The following is a 27,737-nucleotide window of genomic DNA, read 5'->3' as shown; positions in this document are numbered from 1 at the left end:
GGAGATAGCGCAGGGGCCAGTATTGTTTAAGCTTTGAGATTCGTGCTGAACGTCTTTGAACGGTTGAGATTTTCCAAAAGTCATGCAAAATATGAGATATCTCAGAGGATGCGAATTCACAGACTACAGAGTTAGGAATTCAGATCCACCGCAGTACCCGATCGTGTGTAGAATGAGATCGGAGTCGCCAGTTTTAATATGGCACGAATCTCAAAAGTCAAAACAGACTTCTTACACCTAAATAGGTACTGTTACTATTTACTACTGTATTACTTTTGGTCCGGCTGGGAGGGGACAAGCTTGGGTCCGACGCTGCGAAGCGGTTTTGGAACCCATCGGACCTAAATAGAATGAGATCGGACGGTTTTGGAACCCATCGAACTCAGTTTGAGTCCGATGGGCATCGGACCCAAGTTTGTCCCGGCTGGGAGTATCTCCTGGAATTCACTCAGTCAGGTGCCTTGAACTCGGATCCCCTAAAGTAACCCAAAACTTGAGTTTAGATTGGGACCGTCCGATCTGCTCTGGCACGAAGGACCGGTGCATTCCACCTCGGACCCTGATTCTATTCGGACGGTCCGTACCTAAACACAAAATTTGGTTACTTTAGAGTTTAGAGGATCCGGAACCATAATTGGATCCGGACTCCAGGGCTAGAGGGAGTGAAGCGAATCCGATCTCTCCCGCGCCTTAGGGTTTTTCTGTTCGCGCCAGTTCTCGCCCTCTCTACCCTCGTTCAAATCAAAACCCTAGACGTCCTCTCTTTACTCTCAGGTCCGGCGAAATCATGGCAGATCACCGTGCTGCGAAGCGGCCCAGACTCAACAACAGGTATAATAAACTACAAGAAGAATAACCAGCATAATAGCAGTTACAGCTGCGAAAGACCTAAACCATAATCCTTTACGGGTTAATTTCTTACTACAATATAATAAATAAATACAACGAAAAGGCCACTGAGTAGTGATTTCCATCAATTAATTTCCGGTATTGACTTGTAACAGAGGGGAAGATGATTACGTGCCAGGAAACATAGTGGAGATTGAAATGCACAATTTCATGACTTATGACCACCTAAATTGCAAACCTGGATCACGGCTAAATCTAGTCATAGGTCCCAACGGCTCTGGTAAGAGCTCCCTTGTCTGCGCCATTGCTCTTGGTCTTACTGGAGAACCTCAGGTATCTATTTCATCCCTTTTCTACTTTTAACATTCTCCTAATTTTTATTTCTTCTTCAGTAAGAAGCTTAAGGCTTCAGGTCTCAACAGGATAATTATTAGATACGGTTCTTTTGGGCATCTTGTTGAACACTTCAAAGGTGGAAGCTGGGTTATTGAAATTACATTGTTGTACAACTCCTATACTAAAAGTACAAGGAAAGGCACTAGTTGTCCAGCTAGGGATCTATTTGTCATGCATTGAAAGACCACAACTGAAAGTGTATGTTATGCCTCCTCCTACTCTGAAGACTAAAACTAAACAAAGCTAACTGGAGATAAATAGTAAAAAGTAAAAAGAGGGGTAAAAAGAACAAAGAGTTTTCAATGATATTCATTGTCTGGTATCCCTCCTACAAGGAGATAAACATATAGTGATCTCTCTTGGAGAAGAAACAAGTGCATGCTATTCTCTCCATTTTAGTAACACTTCATGCACTCCATCTAACAATTAGTGGATACAAGCCCAAAAATCAATTAAAGAAGAAAAAAGGAAATCTGCAGCTGTGAGCCCCAGCAACAAGCTTGACCTGATAATTTCCTTTTATGCAGTTCTCATATATTTCAATGTTTTATTTGCAAACAGCTTCTTGGAAGGGCATCAAGCGTAGGGGCATTTGTGAAAAGAGGCGAGGAGTCTGGCTACATTAAAATATCACTTAGAGGTGATACAGCTGAGGAGAAGATAATGATAACGAGAAAAATTGACACACACAACAAGTCGGAGTGGGTATTAAATGGTATATATTATCTCTAACAGATAATTTTATTTCTTGGTACAGTGTGTTTAACTGCATACTTCATCAACACACTCATCTGTTTTTCTATACCAAGATCCTTTTCAGCCACTCCCTCTGTGTACTCAAGACAAGAAATACTGTGTCAATCTGTACTTGTACACATTGGAACAGTACCAAAATTATCCAGGAACATCATTCCCTTGCTTGAGACTGAATGTTTAAGCTTGATAAGGCAATATAAATGTAGGTGTTTGTTTTTTCTCCTCACAGGTGTAACAGTGCCAAAGAAAGACGTGGTTGAGGTTATTAAAAAGTACAATATCCAAGTCAACAACCTAACCCAGGTTATATTATAAACTACACCTTACACTTTTCATTCATGCATTTAACTTATTGAAGAGCCTTTATGGTTATTATTTCACGTGGATTAAGAAATAACACAACTTCAGTAAGGGTCGGGTTTTGTTGCCTGCAAATTGTTTAACATGAGAATTTAAGTCATACCCTGTGGAAGTCGGAATTAATAAGGCCTAGAGAGGTTAAGTCCTTGAGGTGTTATCTTACATTTCTGGCCTTCTTATTTTTAGTTCTTGCCACAAGATAGAGTTTGTGAATTTGCAAAGCTAACTCCTGTCCAACTTTTGGAAGAGACTGAGAAAGCTGTCGGCAACCCTGATCTGCCAGTTCAGCACCGCCAGCTTGTTGAGAAGAGCCGGGACCTAAAGAGGCTTGAGTTGGTATATTTTTGCATGATCTGTATACCTTAATAATAATATAACCATGTTAGGCATCCTTGGGAAACCACAAAATGTAACAAATTATTATTACCTCTTTTCTTTGTAAACTTATTTTCCTAGATTTTTACACTGGTTTTTGAGAGAATGAAAAGTTTTGTATAGAGGTAGATTGGGAATACCTAATTAGATGGGAAAAGGAAAGGTAAATGCCGAGTATTGTCATGCTTATACGTTATAAGGGATATGCATATTTCTCATTTTTCAGTTGTATTCAGGAAAATGCTACTTTTCTTTGTTAGCGTGCTATTTATTTATATCTTATTGGAACTTTATTTCCCCTAGGCCGTCAAGCAAAATGGAGATACCTTAAATCAGCTTAAAGCACTCAATGCTGAACAAGAAAGGGATGTAAAGCGTGTTCGGCAGAGACAGAAGCTCTTGGGCAAGGTTTGATATGTTTTGAAAGTTAAGAGCTGCTACTGGCAAAGATTGGTCCATCTTAAGTCCCCAATTTTGGTGAAAAGGAAAAAGGCAGTTTTGTGATTTATAAGAAACCACATTATGACTGGGACATATGCTGACAGTATGTTTTTATACAGTGACAACTGTTACAATACTGGTACCCAGGAGTGCAGTCTTCCTTTTATTTTTAATATTAGGTTTCATGTTAGTTTAGTTATTACACTTTCTTCTACATTCAGGCAGAGTTGATGAAGAAAAAACTCCCATGGCTCGAGTATGATATGAAGAAGATGGAGTACAAGGAAGCACAGAAACATGAAGCAGCAGCCAAGAAAAACATGCAAGAAGCAGCCAAACTTTTGAATGACTTTAAAGCCCCTATCGAGTAAGTTTGTTCTATCTTTTACATAAAAATATTTTTGGTATTCCCAGATGAAATGTGTTGGTACATGTTATAGACTTCCCTCAGCTGCAACATATTAAGGACCTCAAATGCAAACTTTGTCCAAATTATATTTGTGATCAGTCTTTATTTATGTCCATAGGGAACAGAAGAAAGTGAAATCATCCCGAGAATCAGAAACAAAGAAGATATCCACCAGTATGATGCAAAATGCGAATAAATGGAGAGAAGCTATAGAAAGAGAATCTGAGATGGTAAATGCCCATCTATATTTTCTTCTGCTTGAATGTTCGTTTAATAGCTGTTTACTCTTTGAGTAATTGTTAATCACTTGTCATGCCTAGTAGGGGGTACAACTCAAAGCCAAGTACAAAGAAATTGAACAACTGAAGAAACACGAGGAGTCGCGACAGCAAAGAATTGCAAAGGCAAAAGCAGATCTTACTGCAGCTGAGAGGGAGCTTCAAGAGTTGCCTGATTTTGAGCCTCCTAGAGAAGAAATGGTAAAATTATTCTTTCTCCTTATCAATACACGGCAAAACTCTTCCAAGCCTCTTGCAACTATCATGATTACAGAAGGGGAAAAGGACTGTGAGACCAATTGTTCTATTCTGGTACTCTACCTGCCGAGTACAGTATCAGCATTCTCAACTCGTATAATACCTAATCATGATATGACACATAGGAGTGTAGTCCTAATATCTATTTGAATGAAAATGAGTATATTTTCTAAAGAAGGAATTGCCAAATTTTTGTTAATTAATTTGTAACTAGTATCAGCCTTTTTTCTGTTATAGTTTCTTCTTACGTTTTTCATATCTTCTTGTTATTATATTACTCTTGACTTCTGCTTATATGGATTTTCTGCTACTTCTCCAGGACAAACTTCGTCACCAAGTAGACTATCTAAGTTCCGAGCAAAGACTATTGAAACAAAAAAAACAGGAAATGGAATCTCAAATATACCAAGAGAAAGGATCTCTTAGAAATTATTCGGATAGGTACATAAAAATATTTTTTCTTGTGCAAAGTGGGGAAAGTGATGCATTTGTTACTCTCTATTTACCTGGTTGATTTTCATTAGATTGAAGGAGATGGAAAGCAAGAACAGCAAGCTGCTTCTGGCACTGAAGAACAGCGGTGCTGAAAGGATTGTTGAAGCCTACAAATGGTTGGAAGAGCACCGCAATGAGCTAAGAAGAGAAGTATATGGGCCTGTGTTACTTGAGGCAAGTCATTTCTTCATTTTTGCATCCCTAAGACAAGTCATTTCTTCATTTTTGCCTTCTTTTGTTTGGTAACTTCAGTGCTGCATCTGTTCCTCTAGGTGAATGTAGCGGACAAAGCTCACGCGGCTTACTTGGAGCAACATGTGCCCAATTACGTATGGAAGGTATGTATTGAGATATTTTATGGGAAAACTTGACATATTTTTTCCTTTTCTCGAGGATCATTTTGGTTAATTTTGGAATAAAGTAGTCAATATTGAAAAGTTTTGGTCCTTTTGGAACCTTAATAAACCACCCGCCATGTACTTATTATTCCCCCCTTTTTTTGCTATCTTGTCTACCTCCAAAATCCTAATTTCTACATAAACCCTCAATTTGTCGGGAGGGGGTACCATCTAAGAGCTTCTGAGGTTTTTCCAGGCTGCTGACAACTTGGTTGTTTCATGGGACTATCGGTGGACAGAAATCTTTTTTTTTTTTTTGAAATGCCATGACAGAAGCTGTCAGGTGGACAGAAATCAAATTGTTCCTTTGAGAAAATGGCTGTCATGTTTTATTTTAATTGGGGCTATTTTTCTACCAAAAAAAAAAGGTTCACATCAAGAAAATGGAAGTTGGGATAGTTAAATTTCTACATGATCGAAATACAATTGAAGGTGTTAATTTAATAATATCATCATTTTATACTTTCAGGCATTTATTACTCAGGATGCATCTGATCGAGATCTGTTGGTCAAAAGTCTCAAGCCTTATGCGGTTCCTATACTAAACTATGTGCCTGAGAGGGGGTTGCATAGATCATCATTTGATTTAACTCAACAGGTGATCTTTGTTGACTTCATATTGAAACTAAGATTTTGCAAGGGTCATCCCTCTGCATTTTTACTAGGATAAGTATCTCAACCTAGATTTATATTGGATTAGATGATGGATCTCGGCATATACTCCCGTCTTGATCAAGTATTTGACGCACCAAATGCTGTAAAGGAGGTTTTGATTAGCCAGTTCGGCCTGGACAAGTCGGTATGTTATTTTTTTTGTTCTGTGATCAGTGGGTTATTCTTTGTTTCTCGTTTGTATGTACACTGAGTATATGATTATCCTAATTTTGGTGTTTATCAGTTGATCCCACACTACTTCTCATTTTGATTGCTTGTTCCTTTGTTGCTTTGTTGCTCATCTCAAACTATTTCAGAGCTAAAATGTGGCTTTACGTGAAAGATTGGACCAAATAAGATCTAACAATACATCTCAAAGCTGACATAATATTACTTTATATAAACTTCTTCGTTTTTTCTTGTGTAGTATATAGGTTCAAATGAAACTCATAGAAGAGCAGATGAAGTTTCAAAGGTAGGCATCTTAGATTTCTGGACTCCAGAGAATCACTACAGATGGTCGAAGTCAAGATATGGGAGCCACGTGTCAGCTCTTGTTGACCAAGTCTATCCCTCCCGTCTTTTCATGTGCAGTATGTTCTACCAGTTTTCTTTTTTCACATACATGCAAGGAGTGGAATTCCCTGAACAATCTATGTTTGCTTGCTCCATGTACAGATATTGATGTGAGTGATATAGAGAGGCTGAGGTCTAAAAAATTTGAACTAGAAACGAGCATTGCTAATGGGGAGGAGAGCCTTAAATCCCTTCAGAAAGAACTGAGGCAATCAGAAGATGCGATGGCAAATATTTATAAAAAACGGGTCAGTTTTGATTGTACTACTTTACAATTGTAGGGAACTGTTTTTGTTTCCTTGTATATAATTATATTTAATCAACTTGAGCGTAATTTTTTTTGGTTCATTTCTTTTTTAATTTTCATTTTTACAGGAAGAAATTACAGAAAAAGTGAAATCTGAGAAGACAAAACGGCGACAATTGCAGAGCCGTATTGGTATGCTGCATTGACATTGAATTGGTACTAGATTTGTTTGTAGCTGAATAATTTGGCTCTCTGGTTTGACACTTAAATTTGTGCTTAGACATCAAGCGGAGACAATTGGAGGATATAAACAAAGAAGAAGGTATTGAGGAAAGCACAAGAAAGCTTTCTGAACAAGCAACTAAGTTGAACCAACAGCGCTTTGATATTGCAATTAAAATTAAGGTTAGATTTAATTCAGGAAGGGATTAGCTCATTTAATTAGTATTAAAATGCTTGTAGTTCAATATTTTTTCCTTTGCAATCAGGATTTTCTTATTGAAGCTGTTGCTCTTAAATGGAGGTATGCTGAGAAGCACATGGCAACAATCGAGCTTGACATGAAGGTATCATCAACACTAAAGAGGACAAGATAATTAATAGCACTTACTTTCTGCACTTGAACTTAAAAAACTAGTCTAGTAATTAGTTTACTACCTCTTGTTTGACATAGTCTGATCCTTTTTTAGATAAAAGAAATGGAAAAGGATGTCAAGCAACAGGAGAAATCTGCCATGCAAGCTGCAACTAGTTATGATAATTGTAAGCTCTTCAGACAGAATCCTTCCTTTATTTTAATCAAGGATAGCAAAAACCGGTTCACACCAATACATCACCTCCCCCTCTCCAGCCCGCTTCCCCCTGGTAGAAAAAAAAAATGACCAAGGAAAGCAGAGAGGGAAAAAAGAGGATGATTACTTCAAAGGAAGAAGTTGACAGTGTACCTTCCTTTTTTATTATGGGTTATTATAAATAGGTAAAAAGGAAACAGAGCAGCACAAGCGGCAGTTGTCTGATGCAAAACAGAAAGCAGAAGCAATTGCTATTATCACAGATGACCTTGCTCGAGCATTTCAAGAGGTTCGGGTTTGTTTGGGTTCTATTTTTTCATGTGACAATTTTATGGTGTGCCTTTTTTGAAACTCCTGGAAAACCAAATCAAATGAACTTTGCCTTTCCCACTCCCATTGAATGATACCTTGAAGCCAGCAGATGTAATAGTCCTCAACTTCTAAAGCACTTGGAGAGGGAGTGGATGAAAATCATGACTATATTTTGCAATGTTTTTAGGGTTCTTGGTGCATTTCTTTTGGGAGTAGAAATCATATTTTAAGGTTTCTCAGGGTGTACATAACATATTTCTTTGTTTTTCGCCTTAGTGATATATTGTACTGCTGATGTTGTCTTTAAGCAGATGCCAGGTACAATAGAGGAACTAGAAGCAGCTATTCAGGATACCTTGTCAGAAGCAAATTCAATTTTGCTTCTCAATCAGAATGTTCTTCATGAATATGAGTCTCGTCAGCGCCAGGTAACAATGCGAATTTTGATACCATGATAGACTGGTCATGATTTTTGGATTTAACTAAAGTACATCTAAACAGATTGATGCAATAGCAACTAAGCTTGAAACTGATGAGAAAGAGCTTCAGAGTTGTATTGCTGACATAAACTCCTTGAAGGTAACCAGAAATATTTCTGTTCTGGTTTTCTACCTATTATATATGTTTGCACCTTCTTTAACTTAAAAAGTAAAATTGTTGCTTTAGTCGAGCTGGCTTCCTATGTTAAGAGATCTTGTCGAAAGAATAAATGATACATTTAGCCGAAACTTTCAAGAGATGGCTGTTGCTGGAGAAGTTTCGTTAGGTATCTTCCTTTTTAATTCTTTGCTCCTAACTGTGTGATATGCTTTCTTTGATTAAGATAATTAGATAACCAAGCCCTTTATTCTTCTATTAGATGAGCATGACGTGGATTTTGATCAATATGGCATTTTAATAAAGGTTAAGTTTAGGTGAGCTTTTTATGTCATAATCCTTTTTTTTTTCAATTTTGACAAATTTATTATATATATATATTTTAATTCTATTACAAATGGTACTTTGCTCAGGCAAACTGGCCAGCTCAAGGTTCTCAGCGCGCACCACCAGTCTGGAGGGGTAATACAATATTTCACTTGGAATTCTCTTCATTACATTCATTTAAGTGTTCTGCATAGTCACATTTACAATATTTACAGGAGCGCTCGGTCTCAACAATTCTGTATCTTGTTTCTCTGCAAGATCTCACCAATTGTCCATTTCGTGTGGTTGACGAAATAAATCAAGGTAGAAAATCCAATAAATGACGTGCAATTATTTTTAATTTTTGTAAATTTTGTTTCAATCTGATTTTGTGAGAGAAAACATGTAGGCATGGATCCTATAAATGAAAGGAAGATGTTTCAGCAACTTGTCAGAGCTTCCAGTCAACCCAATACACCCCAGTAAGCAAGCAAATAAGTTATTAGTAAATATAAAGCAACGTTCAAGGGATGAAGTTTGTTAAATTGATTCGTACCTAGAGTAGCAATTGGGACTGAGTGGTGTGATACCTGTTTCCTCCAGAAGTTCAGTTAAGCCAGTTCAACCTCAATCAAGGCTCATTTTTCAAGAGGCCTCAATTTTGAGCTGTTCTAAATTAAGATACATAATGCAATCAAGTCAGCTCCCTTAAAAAGAGTATCAATAAATGAGCAATTAACATTTAACAGAAGTAAATTTTCTGCTATTAAGCAATTAAGACCAAGAAAGATGAAAGAGAGAAATAAAACTAGGGTTAGAAGGTGGGCTATACAGGTGCCTGCATCATACCAGCACTTACATATCATTTACTGATATAGGGTACTGAACCTGGTAATACTATAAGGGCATGTTTGGTAAATCAAGGAATAGTGCTCAAATGTGTTAGTCTGAAGAGTATTGGGGAAGAGTGGTGGTTTGAAAAGAGTGATGGGAGAGTACTATTTGAAATAACTGCTTAGTGTTTCTGGAAATGAGAAATGGAATAGCACTGGAAAGAGTACTATTCTCTCTTTTGCTATTTTAAAATAGCAAATTTGCATTTGGTAACAACCTTTACATGGAATAGCACAGCTTTTGTGAATGCTTTTGTGAATAGTTTTGCCACATCTTTTATTAATTTTTGTTAGAATAAATTTTTGCCACATCTTTCATTAATTTTTGTTAATATGAATTTTGCACAGATGCTTCTTGCTTACACCAAAATTGCTACCTGATTTGGATTATAGTGATGCTTGTAGTGTTCTAAATATCATGAATGGACCGTGGATTGACCAAGCTTCCAAAGGCAAGTTCCATGAAATTATTTTACTAAATGTAATTCAGCCAGTCAAAATAAAAAAGAAAGATCTCCACAGATATCCCAAAATTGAGCAAAAGAAAAAAGTAAAGATGACAAGTAATACATTCAGTACACAGCCCAAAAATGCCAGAAAATCCATACTCAACTTTGTAAAATATTATCTAATTTTAACTGAACCTTGATATGGAACGTTTCTAAGTTAATTGTCTTCTTGGGTTGATAATTGAATTTAGCATGGAGCGCCGGGGACTCTTGGGGAGTTGTTATGGGTGCTGAAGGAAATGTCCATTGTTGATTGCTGATACAGATCATTTCTTCATTTTGGGTCTGCAACTTTATTAGGTCTAACAATCCTAGCAAAATGCTAATTTCACCTTGTATTATATAATGTATGTATCTGATTTAAAATTAGGGTTCTGTTCAATCTCTGTCGATTTAATCCTATTAATCCCTGCTGTATCTTTTTTGTACTCGAGTTTCGAGACATCCAGGAAGTATAGTTCTTATTGATTTTGAGGACTTGTATTTATGTGGGCTTGTTGGTACTTGTAAGCGGTTAATTCGGCGGAATTATCTTACATCACTGAAATAACATTTATTTTTTAAATTTTTGGCTGAGCGTATTCTATACCACTGTTGAAAATAGCATGAGTATTTTTTTCGTTACAATTTGCTTTTAACATTGGAGGATTTTAAAAATTTGTACAGTTCCCTCTTAAAGTATGTGGATTGTTTTTGGACGAGTGAAATATGAGGCGATTTTTTTGGACGAGTGAAATAATTATTTCGAAAGTTATTTATCCAAAAAGCTGTATTAATTACCAAAAATAAAAAGAAAATGTATCGGGTTATAAAAAAATGTATATAGAGTATATTGGGTCAATGGATACACAACGCGATTGAAGTTATCCGCGCCTATAGGTTGCACAATATTGTTTAAAAGCAATTGCTCTGCGATCAGAATACGGAGTTCGGATCAACTCCGGTACCGTAAAAGAGAATTTATTAGAATTAGTGGATCTGGAACGTTCTTTTAATCTGATGCGAATCTTAAAGGGAATCCTTATATCTTCAATAGACATCGGATTGAGTTAACTCGGCTGGGAGTAGATCTGAATCGTGAAGTTGTAGGTCTCTGTTTACGATACCTGAGAAGATACGTGTTTGAGAATTCGCATCTCATGAGATATTTCAAATTTTGAGTTGATACGTGGAAAATCTGAACTTTTCTAAACCTTTCTGCATGAATCTCAAATAACAATAATACTGGCTTCCTGAATAGGCACCGAATTTTTTTTAACACACATAAACTGAAAATTTGAGATATCTCCAAGGCCCTGCGGTCTACAATGCCTTTTTATCGAGTATGGCTAATATAATATTAGTGTCATTTCAGTCTATATAACACCAACTTCAAAAACTATCAAATCGAGTTTAAATGGTGAATCTAAACCATTCAAACCGATTTACTTCATTAGTTGTGCGTTTACATGTAAAATTTATAAGTTTTTGAGTTTATTTGATATCAAGTCAAGAGGTCAAACGTTTGAGTTTTAAAGTTAATTTTAATACATTCATTTTTCAATTTTTTTGCCGCTTGATTTGATACTAAAATAACTTGAAAATATAAAAAAATTTGCATGTAAACGCATCACTCATAAAGTAGATTGGTTTGAACAGTTTGGATTCATCATTTGAACTTGATTTAATAAATTTTATAGTTGATGTTATATAGACTGAAATGACACTGATATTATATTAGCTATACTCCTTTTTATCTGTTACAAAGTAAGAAAAAAATTAAGGTTTATACTTTTATTTTGTACGCTCTACGCCAACAGAAAGTCGGGATAAGGAAAAGGACAGCCTTCATGGGCCTTACTTTTTTTCCTCGCCACGCGTCACGCGTGCCAATGCTATCCCATTCCTGTAAATCAATCAATTATCCTTCATAGCGAATACATTTCTAGCCAAGGCAAACCGCTAGCTACCGCTATTTTTTTTTTTCTGGTGTACCTAAGAAACGGCCTGGTGGATTTGGTCATATCGTGCCACTTCAGTTAGGTCTCCTGGCGATATTTGGTAGAAATACTTCTGTCAAATGGTATAGCTCAAATTAACTTTACGGGAACATTTTATGCTTACGCTATGACAGACTGACATGATGGGGGTGTGAGTGTGACTATGACTTCTACTAGAATGTTGCTAAAAGAATTACCATTACTATTAGATAGCACCGGATTAATTGGATAGTGACGTATACTCGTTAAAGATAGGGGAAATAATTGTACGCTTGACACCTAAAGATGTTGGATTAATTTTTTTTTTTTAATCTTTAATCCGGATGAATCATTTTCAATCTGCAACAAATGAAAGGTAAAGTTTCTTGAGTAGTAGGCAATTATTGCCAACTGATAATTCATTGACAAATACAAATAAAAGTATAACGAAATGTAATGTTAAAACTGTATGATTCTTTTAGATCGTTGGATTATCCTCTTTTATATAAATTTAGTTCGATTCAATTTAAAATGAACGGACCGATGGATCGATCTCCTAATTTAAAATAGTAGGGTTATAGTTTCTTTTTTTTCCGTCCAAGAGAAAGTGAGAGCATGAAAGTTTTATAAACACTATTTTTTTTTAAAAATAAGATAGAAGTCAAGTTTGAAGTTTCTCAACTTCAAATATACACAAGAATTTTGTAATTAAATTTCGCATATACAACTTTTCATACAAATATATTATTTTAATTACTAAATAAATACTTAGTTTTGAAAATATGTTCTTAACATGAGATAATGAATTAAGTTCTAAAACTATTCCCTATATTTAAATTAAATTTTAAACTTGTAATCTCTCACATAAACAATAATATCTATAAATTGTAAACTACTACACCATAGAAACACGCTTTGCGAGTTTGTTTTTTTAATTTACCTATGATCTGCTTGTCTGGGTAATCCTGTGTGAACAGCGATTTAAGTAGAACGGTCCTTTTGTAACAAACTATGATTTTAAATTCAGTTCCTTTGTTTCAAAGTTTCTTGACCAAATAAATTTTTCATGTTACTTGTGGGTGAAACCGGTCGCAATCTCACGCTATCAGATTCTGTTCTATGACTTTAATTTGTTGTCATTTTTACTGCCTTATAGTATGGTTGTCAATTATTGGATTTGGATCAGGTTTTAATTTTTATAATGTAAATACAAGTTTATTAGAATTTGGTAAACTTTATATGTAAATTCATATTCGATAAAAATTAAAGATCAAATTTGAATTCATATTTATTATCGCAACAGATGTTGAATCGGATTTGGATTATATTATATTTCATAGTTGAAATGTCTAAAATAACAAATTACATACATAATACGAGTGATTTAAATTATTTTATGTTATAAATGGACGTATAATAAAAATTTTAATATATGGTACATATAGTTTTGCAACAACTCGTATAATATTTAAAATATTAAGATATTGTAGAATGGAATGCTTTGCAAGTTAGATTTCAACATTTTACTTTGTCTCTTAATTTAGATGATAGATTGATATGGAGATGGTCACAAGATGATCACTTCACTGTCCATTCTTTTTATAAATGGTTAGAGTATGGGGGTATACCAAATTCTGAATATGATACAATTTGGAAATCTCACATTCCTTTAAAAATCAAAATTTTTCTTTGGCTGGTCCGACGAGATAAAATTCTAACTAAGGTTAACTTAGCAACTAAAGGTTGGCCAGGGGATCTTACTTGTGCATTTTGTGACCAACATGAGAGTACTGAACATTTATTTATACACTGTTCATATGTACGATTGATCTGGAATTGGATTGCATCCCACAATTCTTTTACCTTTAATTGTAATTCTTTAGATGATCTATGGTTACTTGATGCTTCTATTCCCTTGAAGGATAGATTACTTGTAGAATTGCTAAGGGGAGCTATCTTATGGATTGTATGGTTAGAAATAAATAGAGTTATTTTTAATGATGATACTAATCCCATTTCCGCTAAATCATTAGGTTTTAAGATAATTTCGTTAGCTACTTTTTGGTGTAAATCTAGATCTGAAAACTCATATTTGAAATTAAGTCTAATGCTTCCATATGATGTTAAGGACCTCCCAGATCAGATACTGGAGGAGGAGGAGGAGTCAACTCAGGTTTCTGGAACTGGCAGCCCTCCAGGTCAAATGTCTGGAGAAGAAATGACGGATGAAGACTTACTGGATTATGATTAGTAGTATTTTCTTATGCTAACTGTTTAGCTTTTGTTTTGGTGGTCTGTTATTGTTTGGTGTAGTTTCTATTACTGTGTTGGTTGTTTCTTATATGTTTTATATCTTTTGCTATGGACTCTTTATTGTTGTAGATCTTTTCATATTTGATTATGGTACCTAATTTGGGTACCATATCAAAATATGTTTGATTTCAATGAAATCGGTGGTATTACCACTACTTTTCAAAAAAGATATTTACCACTTAGCAAATCCTTAACTGATTTTGGATTCGAATTGTGCAAGATCCATATGTGAATTCAATAAATAAGACAGCTCATTTCTTAAACCTAAGACTCATATGCAAATTTAATAAATTCATATGTAGATTCATTTATGCAATTTGGATTAAATAATTTAATTATAAATATTCATTAATAGTAGGTTTGTTGCATTTTTGTTTCTATATTCATTAAGAGTAGGTTTGTTTTTGTGGGTTCTTTTTGGGGGATCGGTTCAAATCATGATTTGTACAAAGAAATAGAATTCTCTCGAACTAAATAATTGAGATTTAGTTTAAGTTGGTTATGGTTGATAGAAATGTGTCTTTAATTATTTTTGAAATTAAGATAGAAGAAAGACAGTCCAAATTGCACACGTATACAACCAATAAACCAAACTTAGCTTCTACTAAACAAATCTTTCAAGCGACAGCTGTGAAGAAACAAACAGCTTGATCCAGCACATTAGTTCTTCACGGCTTCTTTTTTTGATTTTTTGATTTCAAAGCCCGTGGGCATTCTTCACGGCTTCTTACTTCACCAGTGGAGACCGTTGGGCTACTTCTCTATCATAGATTATATATGAAGAAAAATCTAGATAATATTTTGTCCTGTGAAGAAGTAACAAATAGAGAAAGTACACACATTACCGCTTCATTTTGTCATGATCAAATTCAGATCATTCCCAATCCAAAAGTTTTTTTTTTTTTTTTTTTTTTTTTTGGTGGAGGTAGGGGAAAAAGCTTTCTGAGCACTGAAAGGACTTCTAGAAAATCTGGGTAATGTTTTACGACGTGAATATATATATTTTTTTAACCAAGGCAAATAAGCTAGTTTTTCACCTTTTATAAAGTACCTTCTATCAGTACAGAATTTTAATGTATAACAAAAGAGTAACGCTTGGATGCTATAGTTATATGTATTAGTACTTCAAAAATCTATCGTACAAACTTTAAATTTCAATCTAACTAATTCAGTAAAATAGTTATTTAATAAACTTGCAGAATACTAATTTTTACTATTCTTTATAATTTATGAAAAATGAAAAAATAGCTTAAAAAGAAATGAGTAAATAAACAAGTAAAAAAATGGCATAATATTTGGTTTAAATTAGAAGCAAATCTAACATTAGATAAATGAGTAAATAAAGCGACCCATTCCATCAGGTAGATATTTGTAAATTGTATAGACAATTGAATATTTAAAATTCAATTTGTTATTTTTTAATAATAACGAACTAATTTGTTACTTTTAATAACATTGCCTACATCTAAGCAGACGTTTTTTTTTTAAATATATAGATTTATTGTTGGTCCTATAGATTACTTGCATATCAACAAATTTTATGTTATTTGATATTTCATAAAAAATCTTTAAACATAAGATATTGTAAATATTATATTATTTGGTGAATAATTAAAATTAGATCAAATAATTAGTACCGGCATTATCGGTATCACCGTAATAGGTCCGAGACTATAATAAACCCCATTAGGGCCTTGTAAAATCCCATCACCGGTGTAAATGGATACCATAAGACTCATTTTGAACCAATTACATACAAAACTAAAATAAAAAATTAACTAAATTAATTATTAATCTACTAAAAATATAAATAAAATTGAAAAAAAAAAATTACAGATCAGAAGATAAGAGCTGTCCAACTGAGGAGACAGAATGAGTGTAGGTGAGAAATGAAATTCTACCTCTGGAAATATATATATGTAGTAAGAGAGGGGTCGTAACGACAAATGGTGCCCCCAAAGAAGGGGCCACAATGACAATTGGTGGCTCCCAAGAATAGACCGCCAATTGTCATTGCGGTCTAGGTATTTTTTGAATTTTCCAGAAAAAAAATTATTTTTGTTTTTGTGAAGGGCATTAATAAAATTTTGGTATAATTAATATACATATATTTTAGGAGTCCGACTATGCTACTTATATAAGCATATCAGGACATATGTTTATGAGTCAAATTTAAAAAAAATCATATTTAATATGTCGAGTTAAGTAGCTCATTAAATTGGATATATATTAAACTTGTAGAATATCAATATTTAATTTTTAGTTTTTTTTCCCCTATTTTTTATGATTTTTTAAAGATAGTCCTTTTTAACATGCCAATAATGCATCAATATATGCACAAAATCTTCATTTTTTTTACCACTAGATTTTATATTAAATTAATTCAAAATTTATAAATTTCATATGTAAATAAAACTCTCAAAAAGAAGATTGGTTTGAACGGTTTGAATTTATCGTTTGAACTTAAAATGAATATATACGACTTATAAGCATACATCCTGATATGCTTATATAAGTAGCGTAGTCTGACTCTATATTTTAGATTATATATTTAATATTAAATTAAAAAAAAAAGTGAATATTGATTTTTACAATTATTAATGTTATCAACTTAATTAACACGATCGATACATAGTTGCAACACATTACTTTGAGAATCTTTCAAGATTCGTACCAGAGTTAAAGAATAGTCCGGATTTTTTTCATTGTATCTCAAGATTCTTACTTTGATCCGCCGATTTATTATGGCATAAATTAAACTGAAAAAATAATTTTGATGTTATTGTTTAATATGACCTAAACTCCACCCAAATATACTTTGATTTCCATTTAAACTCCTTTCAACATCAACAACCTTTTTTTTTTTTTCTTTTTCAATGAAAAGAAAAGAACCTTCATGGGTTGGTTGATACCTTTGCATCAAAAGCTTCTTTTTTTAAAGTTCTTCTAGACCTTAACAAGGTAGCTTTTGACGATATCATATCACATTCCAATGTGAACCGTCATTATCAAGTCCAAGAGAATTGCCTCCGAGGCGGGAAACTTCTTCGACCCTTGATATTAAAAAGAGGCCCCACCTTTGCTTATCACAAAATACATTAGCGTATGAGGTGTCAAGCGGTTAATTAAGCTTGAAGAGTAAAGACAGACTAGCTCAGTTAACAATAACAGAGTAGACACTTTTCGCGAGGAAAAAAAATACATTTTTGACGGTATTCCGTCGCAAAAAGTGTCTCATTCTTGTTGTACGTTCCAGTGTCATCTAAAGATATATATTGACAACACCATTTTAATTTTATGCAGCGTAAGAATAATACATAGAGTTAAACAGAGGTGGAGCTAAATAAAGTCAGAAATAACTAAAAATTGTTTCTAAAAAATACACTTTAGAGTAAAAATTCAAGAATATACTTTTATTATTGTGTCTTTTTAATTTTTTTTTTTATAAAAGTATATTTAAACTTGAAAATATTAAAAAGATTTGTCCATCTCTGAAATTTTCTTCAAAATATGATCCTATCTCTATATTTTTCTTAGAATTTTTTTTAATAAAAATAGATCTAATATTCAAAATAATGAGAAAATTATTCCTTACCTAAATTTTTTTTCCCACCTTGCTAATTATCATGTCTCTGTCCCTGATAATAAAACATAATTCGTTAAAACGCTGGATCACATCTCAAGTCACTCGTGTTCTCAGATCAAAACCGGCAACAATCACGAGGGAGAACAACGGCTTTCGATAACATTTGTTTAAGTAAATAATAGATTAATTTTTTAAGGTAAATATTCATTAAAAAAATTAATAAAATTTTGGACTTGCGATGCTTCTCGCAGAAAATATTATTTTAATAACAAAATGAAAAGTTTATTCAAGCTTTCGACAATTTTAAACGCATTACGTCATGCTTTTATTCAGGTTCTTTGTTTTTCTTTTGCAATTTATTATTATGAATTATGTTTTAATTGTTTGAAAGAAGGGAAAAATATATAAACTGTTCAAACAATACTTTGCTTGAAGCAAGGAAAGAAAAGGACAACATCGTCTTGTAGCATCCTTTTTGGTCTGAAATCTTTCTAGATTTTAACGAATTTTCTTTTATTTAGAGATCAAATACAAATAAAATACTGCTCAAATACAAAAATAGTGTTTAAAACAACTAATTAAAACATTTTTTTTCTTTGAAAGGTCATAATTAAATTCAGATATAATGCTCGAATTGAGAGTGATTTGAAAAATAATTTCTAAATATTCATTGATCTAACAAGTGAATGTTAGACGCAAAATCGATAAGAATTAGTTGAAGGCAAAAATGTCAATAGGATATATTACCATGACTTTAACATGGATTGAAAATTTGAATTTCTTCAATACGCATTCAATATATTCTAGTACAAGATGAATTCAATAGCATTGTTTACACTAGAGATATAAATTAAATAAACATTTTAATACGTATATTTTCTAAAGAAAATGGAATTTGAGTATGGTATAAAATATTTACTTTTTTCATCAAATTTATGCTTTCTGCAATTAATATTCATCTTGCAATATGTAGGACATGCTGTCAGTGAAAGATAAAAACTTAGACTGTGTGTCAGAATTAATCCTCAAACAATTTGGTAGATTTAAAATTAAGAGGGATATGAGAGGTTATTTATAAAGTTCATTTAAAAATTATCTTAGTTTTAAAAGATAAAGATATAGTCTGTAATTTGTCGTCTACCTTAATTTACGATTCAAATATGTTATCCATAACCGGTAACAGAAAAATTAGACTCAATTGATGCGATCAGAGTCGATTCATATTTATGAAATATATTAAATAAATTTCTCAAAAATGCTTTCCCCATGGTTAGAATATAGTTTTACAAAGATTCCATAATTTCTGCGCCATTCTTTCTCCTGAGTCATCATAAGACAGCCCGAACTCTAACTGATTTTCATTCAAAATATATACACACACGCATATTTTAAATACACACACACATATTTTCCATTCTTTTTGCATAGTCTGTTGGCAACAATTTTCAAACAATGCGGTCAGCAACCAACGCCGCCGCCAGTCCAACTACTAAAAAGGCCTTTTGAGTAGGTTTTTGATCATTCAACTAAAAAAGGTTTGTTGAAAGGAACTGGTATAAAGTACCTTCGCCCTTTTTTAAAGCAAAAGCTATAAGACTATTAAAAAAGTAGGAACATCATCACGAGTCCGAAAAATACTCCGATGGTCCAAACATCATCTGACCGTTAAGTCCTCCAGTCCATTCAATCTTTAATAGTGGAATCTGAGTCAAACGGCGATTCTATCAATAATACCATTCAATTGTACTTCTAGATTTGGAGAGGATTTAAGAGAGGAATGACAGCTGCGTCGTCATGGAGGAATTCGTATCCTCTGAGATATCTCAAACTTTGCGTGACTTTTTGGAAAATCCCAACCGTTTAAATACTCTCTACACGAATCTCAAAGCTGACATAATACTGACCGCCACATCACCCCCGAATAGGCACCGGACACGTCGGTCACGCAAAAGTTGAGATATCTCAGAGGATACGCACCCGTCATGGAGGCTGGAGCCAACGGATTGCTCCTGGTTTGCTTTTGTCCACATATTGCCTCCAGGCTCCACTCCAGTTACATTTACGCTGTACCCGCGGATTAGCTCACGTGCCTCCGTTGCTATGCGCGCTCCTTACTGGAATGCCCGGGACCACCATACTGCGCCAGTGTTTTTTCTAAGAGTTTTTGAATGATTAATATAGGATTATAAAAACTCAAACCGAATCTTAAGTTGATTCTTTTATTATCTTGATATCATAATCATATACTTAATTGCAACTAGGATTATTAGTTAATTGTATGAACTTCTTGTTTTGATTCCCAGGCGAATTGTGGATACATTTCAGTTCAAATTTTAGAAAATTTACAATTTAGCATGACAGCATAAAATCTCCCAATCCCCCAAACAAGTGAGTATCCTCGGCGGTATCACAGGGATAAAATAATTTTAAACCGAACCGAAAGGTCCGAAATTATAGAAAGTCTCTTTCAAAATTCATGCCAGATTAAAACAGATAGTATAAATCTCATATTGGATCTGAACCTTCCCCAAACATCAGCAACTGAAAACAGAAACGGGCCATTTTTGCAAACAGAAACAGAAAAATTAGAAAATATGGGACTGTAGAGGATCACATCCTGATCCTCTACAGTGCAGCATATGGACTCCGCAGTACGCAACCTGTTCCACCTGGGTCTAATTTCTTCTGAATATTATAAGCGTGGATCTAGAAAAAATCTGATGGTTAATATTGTATTGATCATCTGTTACACTGTAGAGGATCTGACAGAGACACAGAGTGGTCCCGACCGCCTAAAAGAGGGAACCTTCCACGCTGGAACAACCATTGGACGCGGTGACCGTCTCAAACGAATTCGGACCCTCCCCGGTACCGTAATAAGGAATCTTTTAGAATTAGTGGATCTGAACCGTTTTATTTAACTTGGCACGAATCTCAAAGCATATTAAGACTGCCCCTGCACTAGCCCGAATCTCAAAGCGGCTGAGAGTTAATCTCAAACCGTAAATTGAAAGGAATCTTTTACGGTACCTGGGAGGATACTTTTCCATCTCAAACAACCAAACTTGATAGATCTTGCTTCCTTCGGTCCTTCCTCGTTACTTGTTCTACACCACAATTATAAAATGTTCAGATATTTAATTATTAATTAAAATTATACGCGCATTTATTATTGCTTCAAAAGGGTAAAAGACACTGCTGTCTATGACTTGGCCAACTGCAGGGTCCAGGCTGTCAGCTACGTACCCCTGCACCAATTGACCGATGGTCCAATACTGCTCATGGCTTGCTAATTTTTTCTACGCCAACTCCCAGTTTCCTTCTCATTTACTATTTGATAAAATTATCAAATCAGCACTCGTTCTTCATTTACTATTTGGATCTGGAAATTTCTCGCTCTTTAAAATTGCATTGCATTGCCAGTATTGTTAGATGTATATTTTTTTTTTTGAACTTGACTGATGCAGTCAAGGAGTATTGTTAGATGTATCAATTTGAAAATATTGTCATCCTTAATTATCTAACGGGACACTGTCAATAATTAGTTGTTATTATTTCAAGTGAAAATACATACTCTAAAGTGTAAACCCAATTGATAAGAATACACAGTAGAAAAAAAGGGGTCAGAGTCCTTTATTTATTTGTTTCTTTCTTTCTTTCAAAACAAGAGAAGAATATTCTGTAACAAGAAGGGTCGGAGTCCCTTATTTACCATTTGGATCTGGAAATTTTTTGCTCTTAAAATTGCATTGCCAATATAAAAATGTGTAGAGGGAAATTTAATTGAATTATTTAATACTATTAACAGCTTATTATGACTCATTTATTGTCTATGTATGAAAAAAATATATAATAATTTAGTGTTTGTCTTTGCTCTTAAAAATCCAAAGGGAGAAAGTATCAATAATAAGTGATATAAATTTAATATGCATTAGTATATCAAGTGAAAATACATTTTTTTTTAAAGCGTAAACTCAATTAATAAGAATGTTTAAAAGAAAAAGGTGGTCAGAGTCTCCTTTTTTTTTTTTAAACTTCTTTAAAAAAGAAAAGAAGAATATTTCGTAGAGGAGTCCCTTGTAAATTTACTTAGAAAAAAAAATATCACGTTAACTTCATAATTTACAAACTTTTGCAAACATTTAACTTCAAAATAATAAAATCCATTATCAATTGAATATTCCTAAATGAAGTTACTGAATCACCTCACCTTTGTTAATACACATTATAAAAGATGTACATCTTTTACTCAGTTTGTAAATATTTAGTAAATATGATGAGATAAACTGTAATATTTTCTCTACCATAAATTTAAGGAATAAAACAACTAAACATATTGTGGACTAAGTTTCTACTTGATTTTATGAGATCTGATTAACTTAAATTTGTAAGATCTATGTAATTTATTAGAAAACTCAATTTTCAAAATTTGATCAAAATTTAAACTGAGATCGTATGACTTCTAATACCACAAATTTCTATTACAATAAGGCAATTTTCCATCCCACGGGCTATACAGATCCTAAATAAAACTCTTAACCAGTTATCTCTGAATCAATTAAATAGAATCAATAAGATAGTTATTATTGAAAAATCTATTCAATTATTTATTTTATAAGGAGGGTTCAAATGCTTCTATTTTTTGTGTCTTCATCATGCCTCTATTTTTAAAAATTTTAATAGTTCAAAATCTAAAACTTAAAAGTCAAAATAAAACCATTGAATGTGATCTTTGTTATTTTCTCTCTGTGCTCATAAAAAAATATCACATTTCAATTTTGTTTTTATGTGAATCAATAAGTTGAAAAATCAACTTCTCTAAATTATCCACACTAGTATATTTTTTACAAACTCTTAATGACAACCAAAATAAAGTTGAAATGTCATAATTTTTTATACGTATATAAATAAAATGTAGATCATATCTAACGAGTTTGGTTTAATTCTTAAGTTTTAGAATTTTGAATTATTAAAACTTTTGAAAATAAAAGACAAAAAAATGAAGAAATTTGAACCCTCTTATTTTATTTATTATGTAATTAACCTTTCACGGAAATCCAAACCTTCACTGAATATAAATGGAACGCGTCCATTCAAATTTTCAATCCTTTTCATTTATTTATTACTTTGACTGTAAAGTAAAACAATATCTTTTGATTCTTGAATCTTGATGACCAATTCCACTTTCCCACGCCACACCCACATCCTATAATTTATATTTTAATCTATTAGTTTATTTTATTTTATTTTATTTTAATGAACCAACGCCCATATCTACCTCTATCTGAAGCTTATATATGACAATTCTCCTAGCCCGATCAAACACGGTTTTGAAAAAGGCGATAATAAAAGGAAACAGAGCAATCCACCTCATACACTGCTTTCTCATTCAACTCCTCAAACTCATACTCTCCTTTCCCTTCGTTAGTTCTCTTGTATCTATTAAGCTTCTCTTTTTGCTACCACATCCTTCTTTCATCTCACTATCACTTAACTTTTCAACTCTAGTATCCATTTTCCCTACTTTTAAAGTAATGGTGCACCACCAAAGAATCCTTCTGCCTCAGCAAAAGAATAAACCTGATTTAGAGCAATCACCAGGTTCCTTCAAGCTCCATTCCTTGAACCAAATAATGAGTTATGACTATTATCTCTCCATACGCAATCACCGGTCAAACACCGGCTTTCTTCGCCTTCTCCTCCTCTTCTCTCTGTTCTCTTTCATCCTCCTTTTCTCTCCTAGGCTCTTCTTCAGTTCCTTCTACACCCTAGACAACCCAACCCAAGAAGAGAATTGGCCGGCACCTTGCTCTGAAATGCCAAACAACACCATCTGTTGCGACCGTACCGCGATACGCACTGATATATGTTACATGCGCGGAGACGTGCGTACCAACTCGGATTCTAATTCTCTCTTCCTTGTTTCATCCAATTCTTCAAACATAGAAGAAAAGATTAGACCATACACACGCAAATGGGAGACAAGTGTCATGTCTACGATTGATGAGCTACACCTCAAGACGGTCCTGCCTGAATCCATGCCGAGCCAGAAGTGCGATGTGGTGCACAATGTACCGGCGGTTGTCTTCTCCACCGGCGGCTATACCGGTAACGTATATCACGAATTCAATGATGGTATAATCCCGCTTTATATAACATCACAAAAGTTCAATGGTGAGGTGGTTTTTGTTATGCTTGAGTACCATGATTGGTGGATGACAAAGTACGGGTACGCTATTTCGCACCTCTCAAATCATCCAGCAATTGATTTTTCAAATGATAATAGAACACACTGTTTCTCGGAGGTTATCGTTGGTTTAAAGATTCATGATGAACTTGCTATTGACCCGGCAAAAATGGATGATCACAAAACCATTCGGGATTTTAGGAATTTTCTCGATGAGGCATACAAGCCCCGCATTAGAGGTATCATAAAAGAGGAAACCAAAAAACTTAGCAAGGCACAAAAAACACAAATTAAGGCATCTAACACCCAAAACCAACTCAGTCTAGAGAGGCCTAAACTTGTGATCCTTTCACGGAATGGGTCGAGGAAAATAGAAAACGAAGGCCGGCTGGTGAAAGTGGCGAAGGAAGTTGGGTTCAATGTACAAATCCTGCGGCCAAAACGTAGCACTGAGCTAGAGAAAATTTACATGCATATGAATTCTAGTGATGTAATGGTCGGGGTACACGGAGCGGCAATGACCCACTTTTTGTTCATGCGACCCGGTTCAGTGTTCATACAAGTTGTACCGCTCGGTACGGATTGGGCTGCTCAGACATACTACGGCGAACCGGCAGTCAAGCTTGGTTTACGGTACATAAATTACAAGTTATTGCCTAGGGAGAGCTCTTTGTATGAAGAGTACAAGAAGGATGATCCTATACTGAGAGATCCTGACAGTATAAATGCAAAAGGGTGGCAATATACAAAGAAGGTTTATTTGGATGGTCAAAATGTGAAGCTTGATTTGGTTCGGTTTCGCAAGAGATTGATTCGTGCATATCAATACACATTGAGGAAGAGGCAACGGGAAAACATGATCAACTAATTTGTTAATTATTATTAGTATATTTTTCCTTTACTTTTTTTCTTAACATTTTGTAGCAGAGAAAGATACATAAAGGGGGAGAACACTTAGGAAGTGTAGATCATTATAATAATACTATGTATAGCATGTTGATTGTAAAGATATTGCAGCATTATATTGATTCATTTATAGACGTTTACTTTATAATTTGTTTATGTTTATTTTGTTTCAGTTTTGCTTATATTTTATTCAGCAACTGGGATTGACTTAATTTACTGGTAAACTAAAATGTCTTAATTTGTCTGTAGTATATTACCAACTGGAATCAAAGCATGTAAATAACTCTGTTAAACTATAGATATTAATCATCCCATAACGTGGTTCCGTATTCCATTGCCACACGTCGGAAACTTGGCTAAAAATTGAGAAAGAAGTGGGAATTAAAAAAAAAAAATTTCCAAATCTTGGAAAAGTGGAAAGGAATGTCTTATTGGGACGCAATAGGGTATGGTCGTATGGACATGAAATTCTCTCAAGTAACATTTTCTGTAACTAAATACTTTAGTAGGGATTCAATAAGTGTCATTTGAAAAAAAAAAAAAAAAGTACACATTTTCTAGTGAAAAAGGTATTAGGCCATCTTGGTAGAGTGCAAAATTTATCCTGCATGGAAGTTAGGGAAAAATTAAGAATTCTTTTGGGCCTTAACTGGGCCAATTATGACATTTGGCATCCATCAACCCAGCATTGCTGCTATCAGGTATCCACAGCTAATTTGAGCAATTGTAGATCCAGGTACTGATAAAGAAAAATAAACAAGCAACAAAGAAAAAGGAAAATGATGATTTATTCAAAACAAATACTATTATTAACTTATTCAAAACAAGGATCAAAGATCCAGTGACAGACAACAAAGGACCCAAATATAGACTACTATAACTTAGATCTATTTCCGTATCACCAACAAATCAACCTTAATATAAAGCAATGTCTCAACATTCAAATTCCAACAATATTTAAACTTTAAGGTGGTGTGTAAGATCAAGTCTGAAATCAATTTCCAATGAGAGCGAGCAGGAAGTTTTTGTAGTCGCCGGAAGTTTTCTTCACAACGGCTTGTTCAAGGGTCATGTTGGTTCTAGTCTGAAACAGTTCTTTGATCTCCTTCAAATCCTTCTCGGCATGTGTCACTACGAGACGTGTCAGTGTGTCCTCATCAGTGCCTGATTTCTGCAATGTTCTTCTTAACACCTAGATTCCAAAACCAAATAGGCTTTACAAAAATGTCTTTCTGATTTCAACCTATGTTAGAGGCTTAAGGGTTCCAAAACAGTAAAGAAAAACAAATATTACATTGAAGGAATGGGGAAAAAGTTATATGTATTTTCTTACCTTATCAAAGTACTTTTTAGGATTATTCATGCATCTGATTGCCGCACGAAGAGCAATTGCAAAATCATTTGGAGTCTCAGTCGACAAAGCCTAAAAAAAAAAGAACATGTAGATTACACAAAAAGATATCCAATGATAACTAGAGCAACTTGATCTCTGACAAACCTTTGTGATCGAACAATTCTGCGCGTCTTTATAGCAATTAAAGGTGGTATTGAGTTGCGCCTTGCTCCTAGTAGACAGTATTCTAATTATCTCATTGTCATTGAATTGCCCCTTGGTTATGGCATCATTCAAGATTTTTGCCTCAGTATTTGCTAGCTCAGTATTGATTTCCTCGCCATCATACCGGTATGTACCAACAAGTGCAAACAAAAGCTTGAAAAATAAAATAAAATATAATAGATACTTCCATCAATATTTAAGAAGTTCCCAAAATGCATATGTTGTTTATTTTAGTTTAGTTTGTAAAAAAATGTTACCTTGCAAAAATCTCCTGTTGTGTGAGATGCAACGTCTTCTTCCAAAGAGCGCTTATAAAGTGACTGGTACACTTGCTTCACCGCCAGTAGCTCTTTCGGAGAATTAACACATGCTATCTCTATGATCACCAGGAAATCAAAAGCCTTACTCTCAATTGCAATATTGGCCATGATTGCTTGCCTCTCCACAGGATCAAAGATCCAAAGGTACACTGCTCTCTGTAAATAAATGATCAAATTTTTTGGACAAAACAACACAGAACCAGTAATATAGAAAATTTATGATAATCTCTATAATGGAAAGGAAAATGAATGGAACAATGCACTAAACCTCAAAATGGCCTGAGATTTCAGATTCAATCCGCTTTAAGAGCTTTTCTTCGTATTGTTCTTCATATACAATCTTGATTTGTTTCCTCTGTGCTGCATTTCGGTGTGCTAATACGTCTATCATGGCCATCTCGTCAGTCCCCCATCCTGTATAAATTATTTTGTGAATCAAATTGCCATCACAATCTGCTGATCAAATCAATTAACACCATCTAATTGATAGATCAAATGCCTTTGCTTGCATGATCATAAAAGACATCCAAATTTACAAAGGTGGCAAACTGGCAAGTAATTTATGTACAATGAGATACATTTATTTTTCATACTATTTATGAAATTACCTCATGTACCCGTTCGCATACATGTTGCGCGCCCTATGGTATTGAGAGAAAGATAAATGTACAGTACCTTGGAAGGCCTTTCTGAGCTTCTCAGCATCTTCAATGGCAGAAGGAACTGGATTAGGAATGCTAATAGTTGCCATTGTCTCTCTTAATTTTTTTTTTCTATTATACTTGTATACATTGATGTTCTGGAAAAGCCCTTTATATATATAGGGTGCTCCGGTTATTTAATTTCTCTATTGGAATACATATTAAAATCTGATATTTAATTGCTTGGAGTTATGTTTAGGTGTCAGTTTGTGCTCTCCAACCGGTAAATTAAATTAAAAGATTAAAAATTCCGTTTTTTGAAGTAGAAAATAATTAAATTAGAAACTTCAACACCTAAAAGATAACAG

The 27,737-nt window shown here is 34.0% G+C and overlaps 2 protein-coding genes and 1 pseudogene across 3 annotated transcripts; 2 read left to right on the top strand and 1 right to left on the bottom strand.

Moving 5' to 3' along the window:
* Positions 1 to 626: 626 nt before the first annotated feature.
* SMC5 (structural maintenance of chromosomes 5) lies at positions 627 to 10,366 on the top strand. Its single transcript, XM_078292095.1, has 30 exons — positions 627 to 831; positions 1,005 to 1,182; positions 1,807 to 1,960; positions 2,231 to 2,304; positions 2,548 to 2,697; positions 3,040 to 3,144; positions 3,399 to 3,544; positions 3,705 to 3,816; positions 3,910 to 4,065; positions 4,442 to 4,563; positions 4,647 to 4,791; positions 4,890 to 4,955; positions 5,485 to 5,613; positions 5,716 to 5,814; positions 6,097 to 6,262; positions 6,348 to 6,493; positions 6,621 to 6,684; positions 6,773 to 6,897; positions 6,981 to 7,058; positions 7,182 to 7,254; positions 7,469 to 7,572; positions 7,907 to 8,023; positions 8,097 to 8,174; positions 8,262 to 8,361; positions 8,455 to 8,509; positions 8,606 to 8,654; positions 8,735 to 8,822; positions 8,908 to 8,980; positions 9,740 to 9,843; positions 10,092 to 10,366. The coding sequence occupies exons 1-30, from the start codon at positions 788 to 790 to the stop codon at positions 10,151 to 10,153; spliced, it is 3,162 nt and encodes a 1,053-aa protein (XP_078148221.1). The 5' UTR covers positions 627 to 787; the 3' UTR covers positions 10,154 to 10,366.
* A 12,716-nt stretch (positions 10,367 to 23,082) lies between these two features.
* Positions 23,083 to 25,041, top strand: LOC144543696 (Glycosyltransferase family 61 protein). The gene has a single exon (XM_078292060.1). The coding sequence runs from the start codon at positions 23,292 to 23,294 to the stop codon at positions 24,810 to 24,812; it is 1,521 nt and encodes a 506-aa protein (XP_078148186.1). The 5' UTR covers positions 23,083 to 23,291; the 3' UTR covers positions 24,813 to 25,041.
* Positions 24,835 to 27,483, bottom strand: LOC144543713 (annexin-like protein RJ4; annotated as a pseudogene). Its single transcript, XR_013508045.1, has 5 exons — positions 27,404 to 27,483; positions 26,997 to 27,142; positions 26,666 to 26,884; positions 26,184 to 26,561; positions 24,835 to 26,042 (listed from the first exon to the last, which is right to left on the bottom strand). The product of XR_013508045.1 is annotated as an annexin-like protein RJ4 (transcript).
* Between the last annotated feature and the right edge of the window lie 254 nt (positions 27,484 to 27,737).

The sequence above is a fragment of the Carex rostrata genome, chromosome 2, assembly GCF_964058835.1.
Source record: "Carex rostrata chromosome 2, lpCarRost1.2, whole genome shotgun sequence".
In the NCBI taxonomy this organism is placed as follows: Eukaryota; Viridiplantae; Streptophyta; class Magnoliopsida; order Poales; family Cyperaceae; genus Carex; species Carex rostrata.
Note: the sequence above shows the minus strand (reverse complement) of the source record. Positions and strands in the feature narration are given on the sequence as shown.

Excerpts from the sequence above, each read along its gene's own strand:
- SMC5 (XM_078292095.1), top strand. The coding sequence starts at position 788 with ATGGCAGATCACCGTGCTGCGAAGCGGCCCAGACTCAACAACAG. Across the intron at positions 832-1,004 it reads CGGCCCAGACTCAACAACAG|AGGGGAAGATGATTACGTGC; the intron begins GTATAATAAACT and ends GACTTGTAACAG. Across the intron at positions 8,823-8,907 it reads GGTTGACGAAATAAATCAAG|GCATGGATCCTATAAATGAA; the intron begins GTAGAAAATCCA and ends GAAAACATGTAG.
- LOC144543696 (XM_078292060.1), top strand. The coding sequence starts at position 23,292 with ATGGTGCACCACCAAAGAATCCTTCTGCCTCAGCAAAAGAATAAACCT.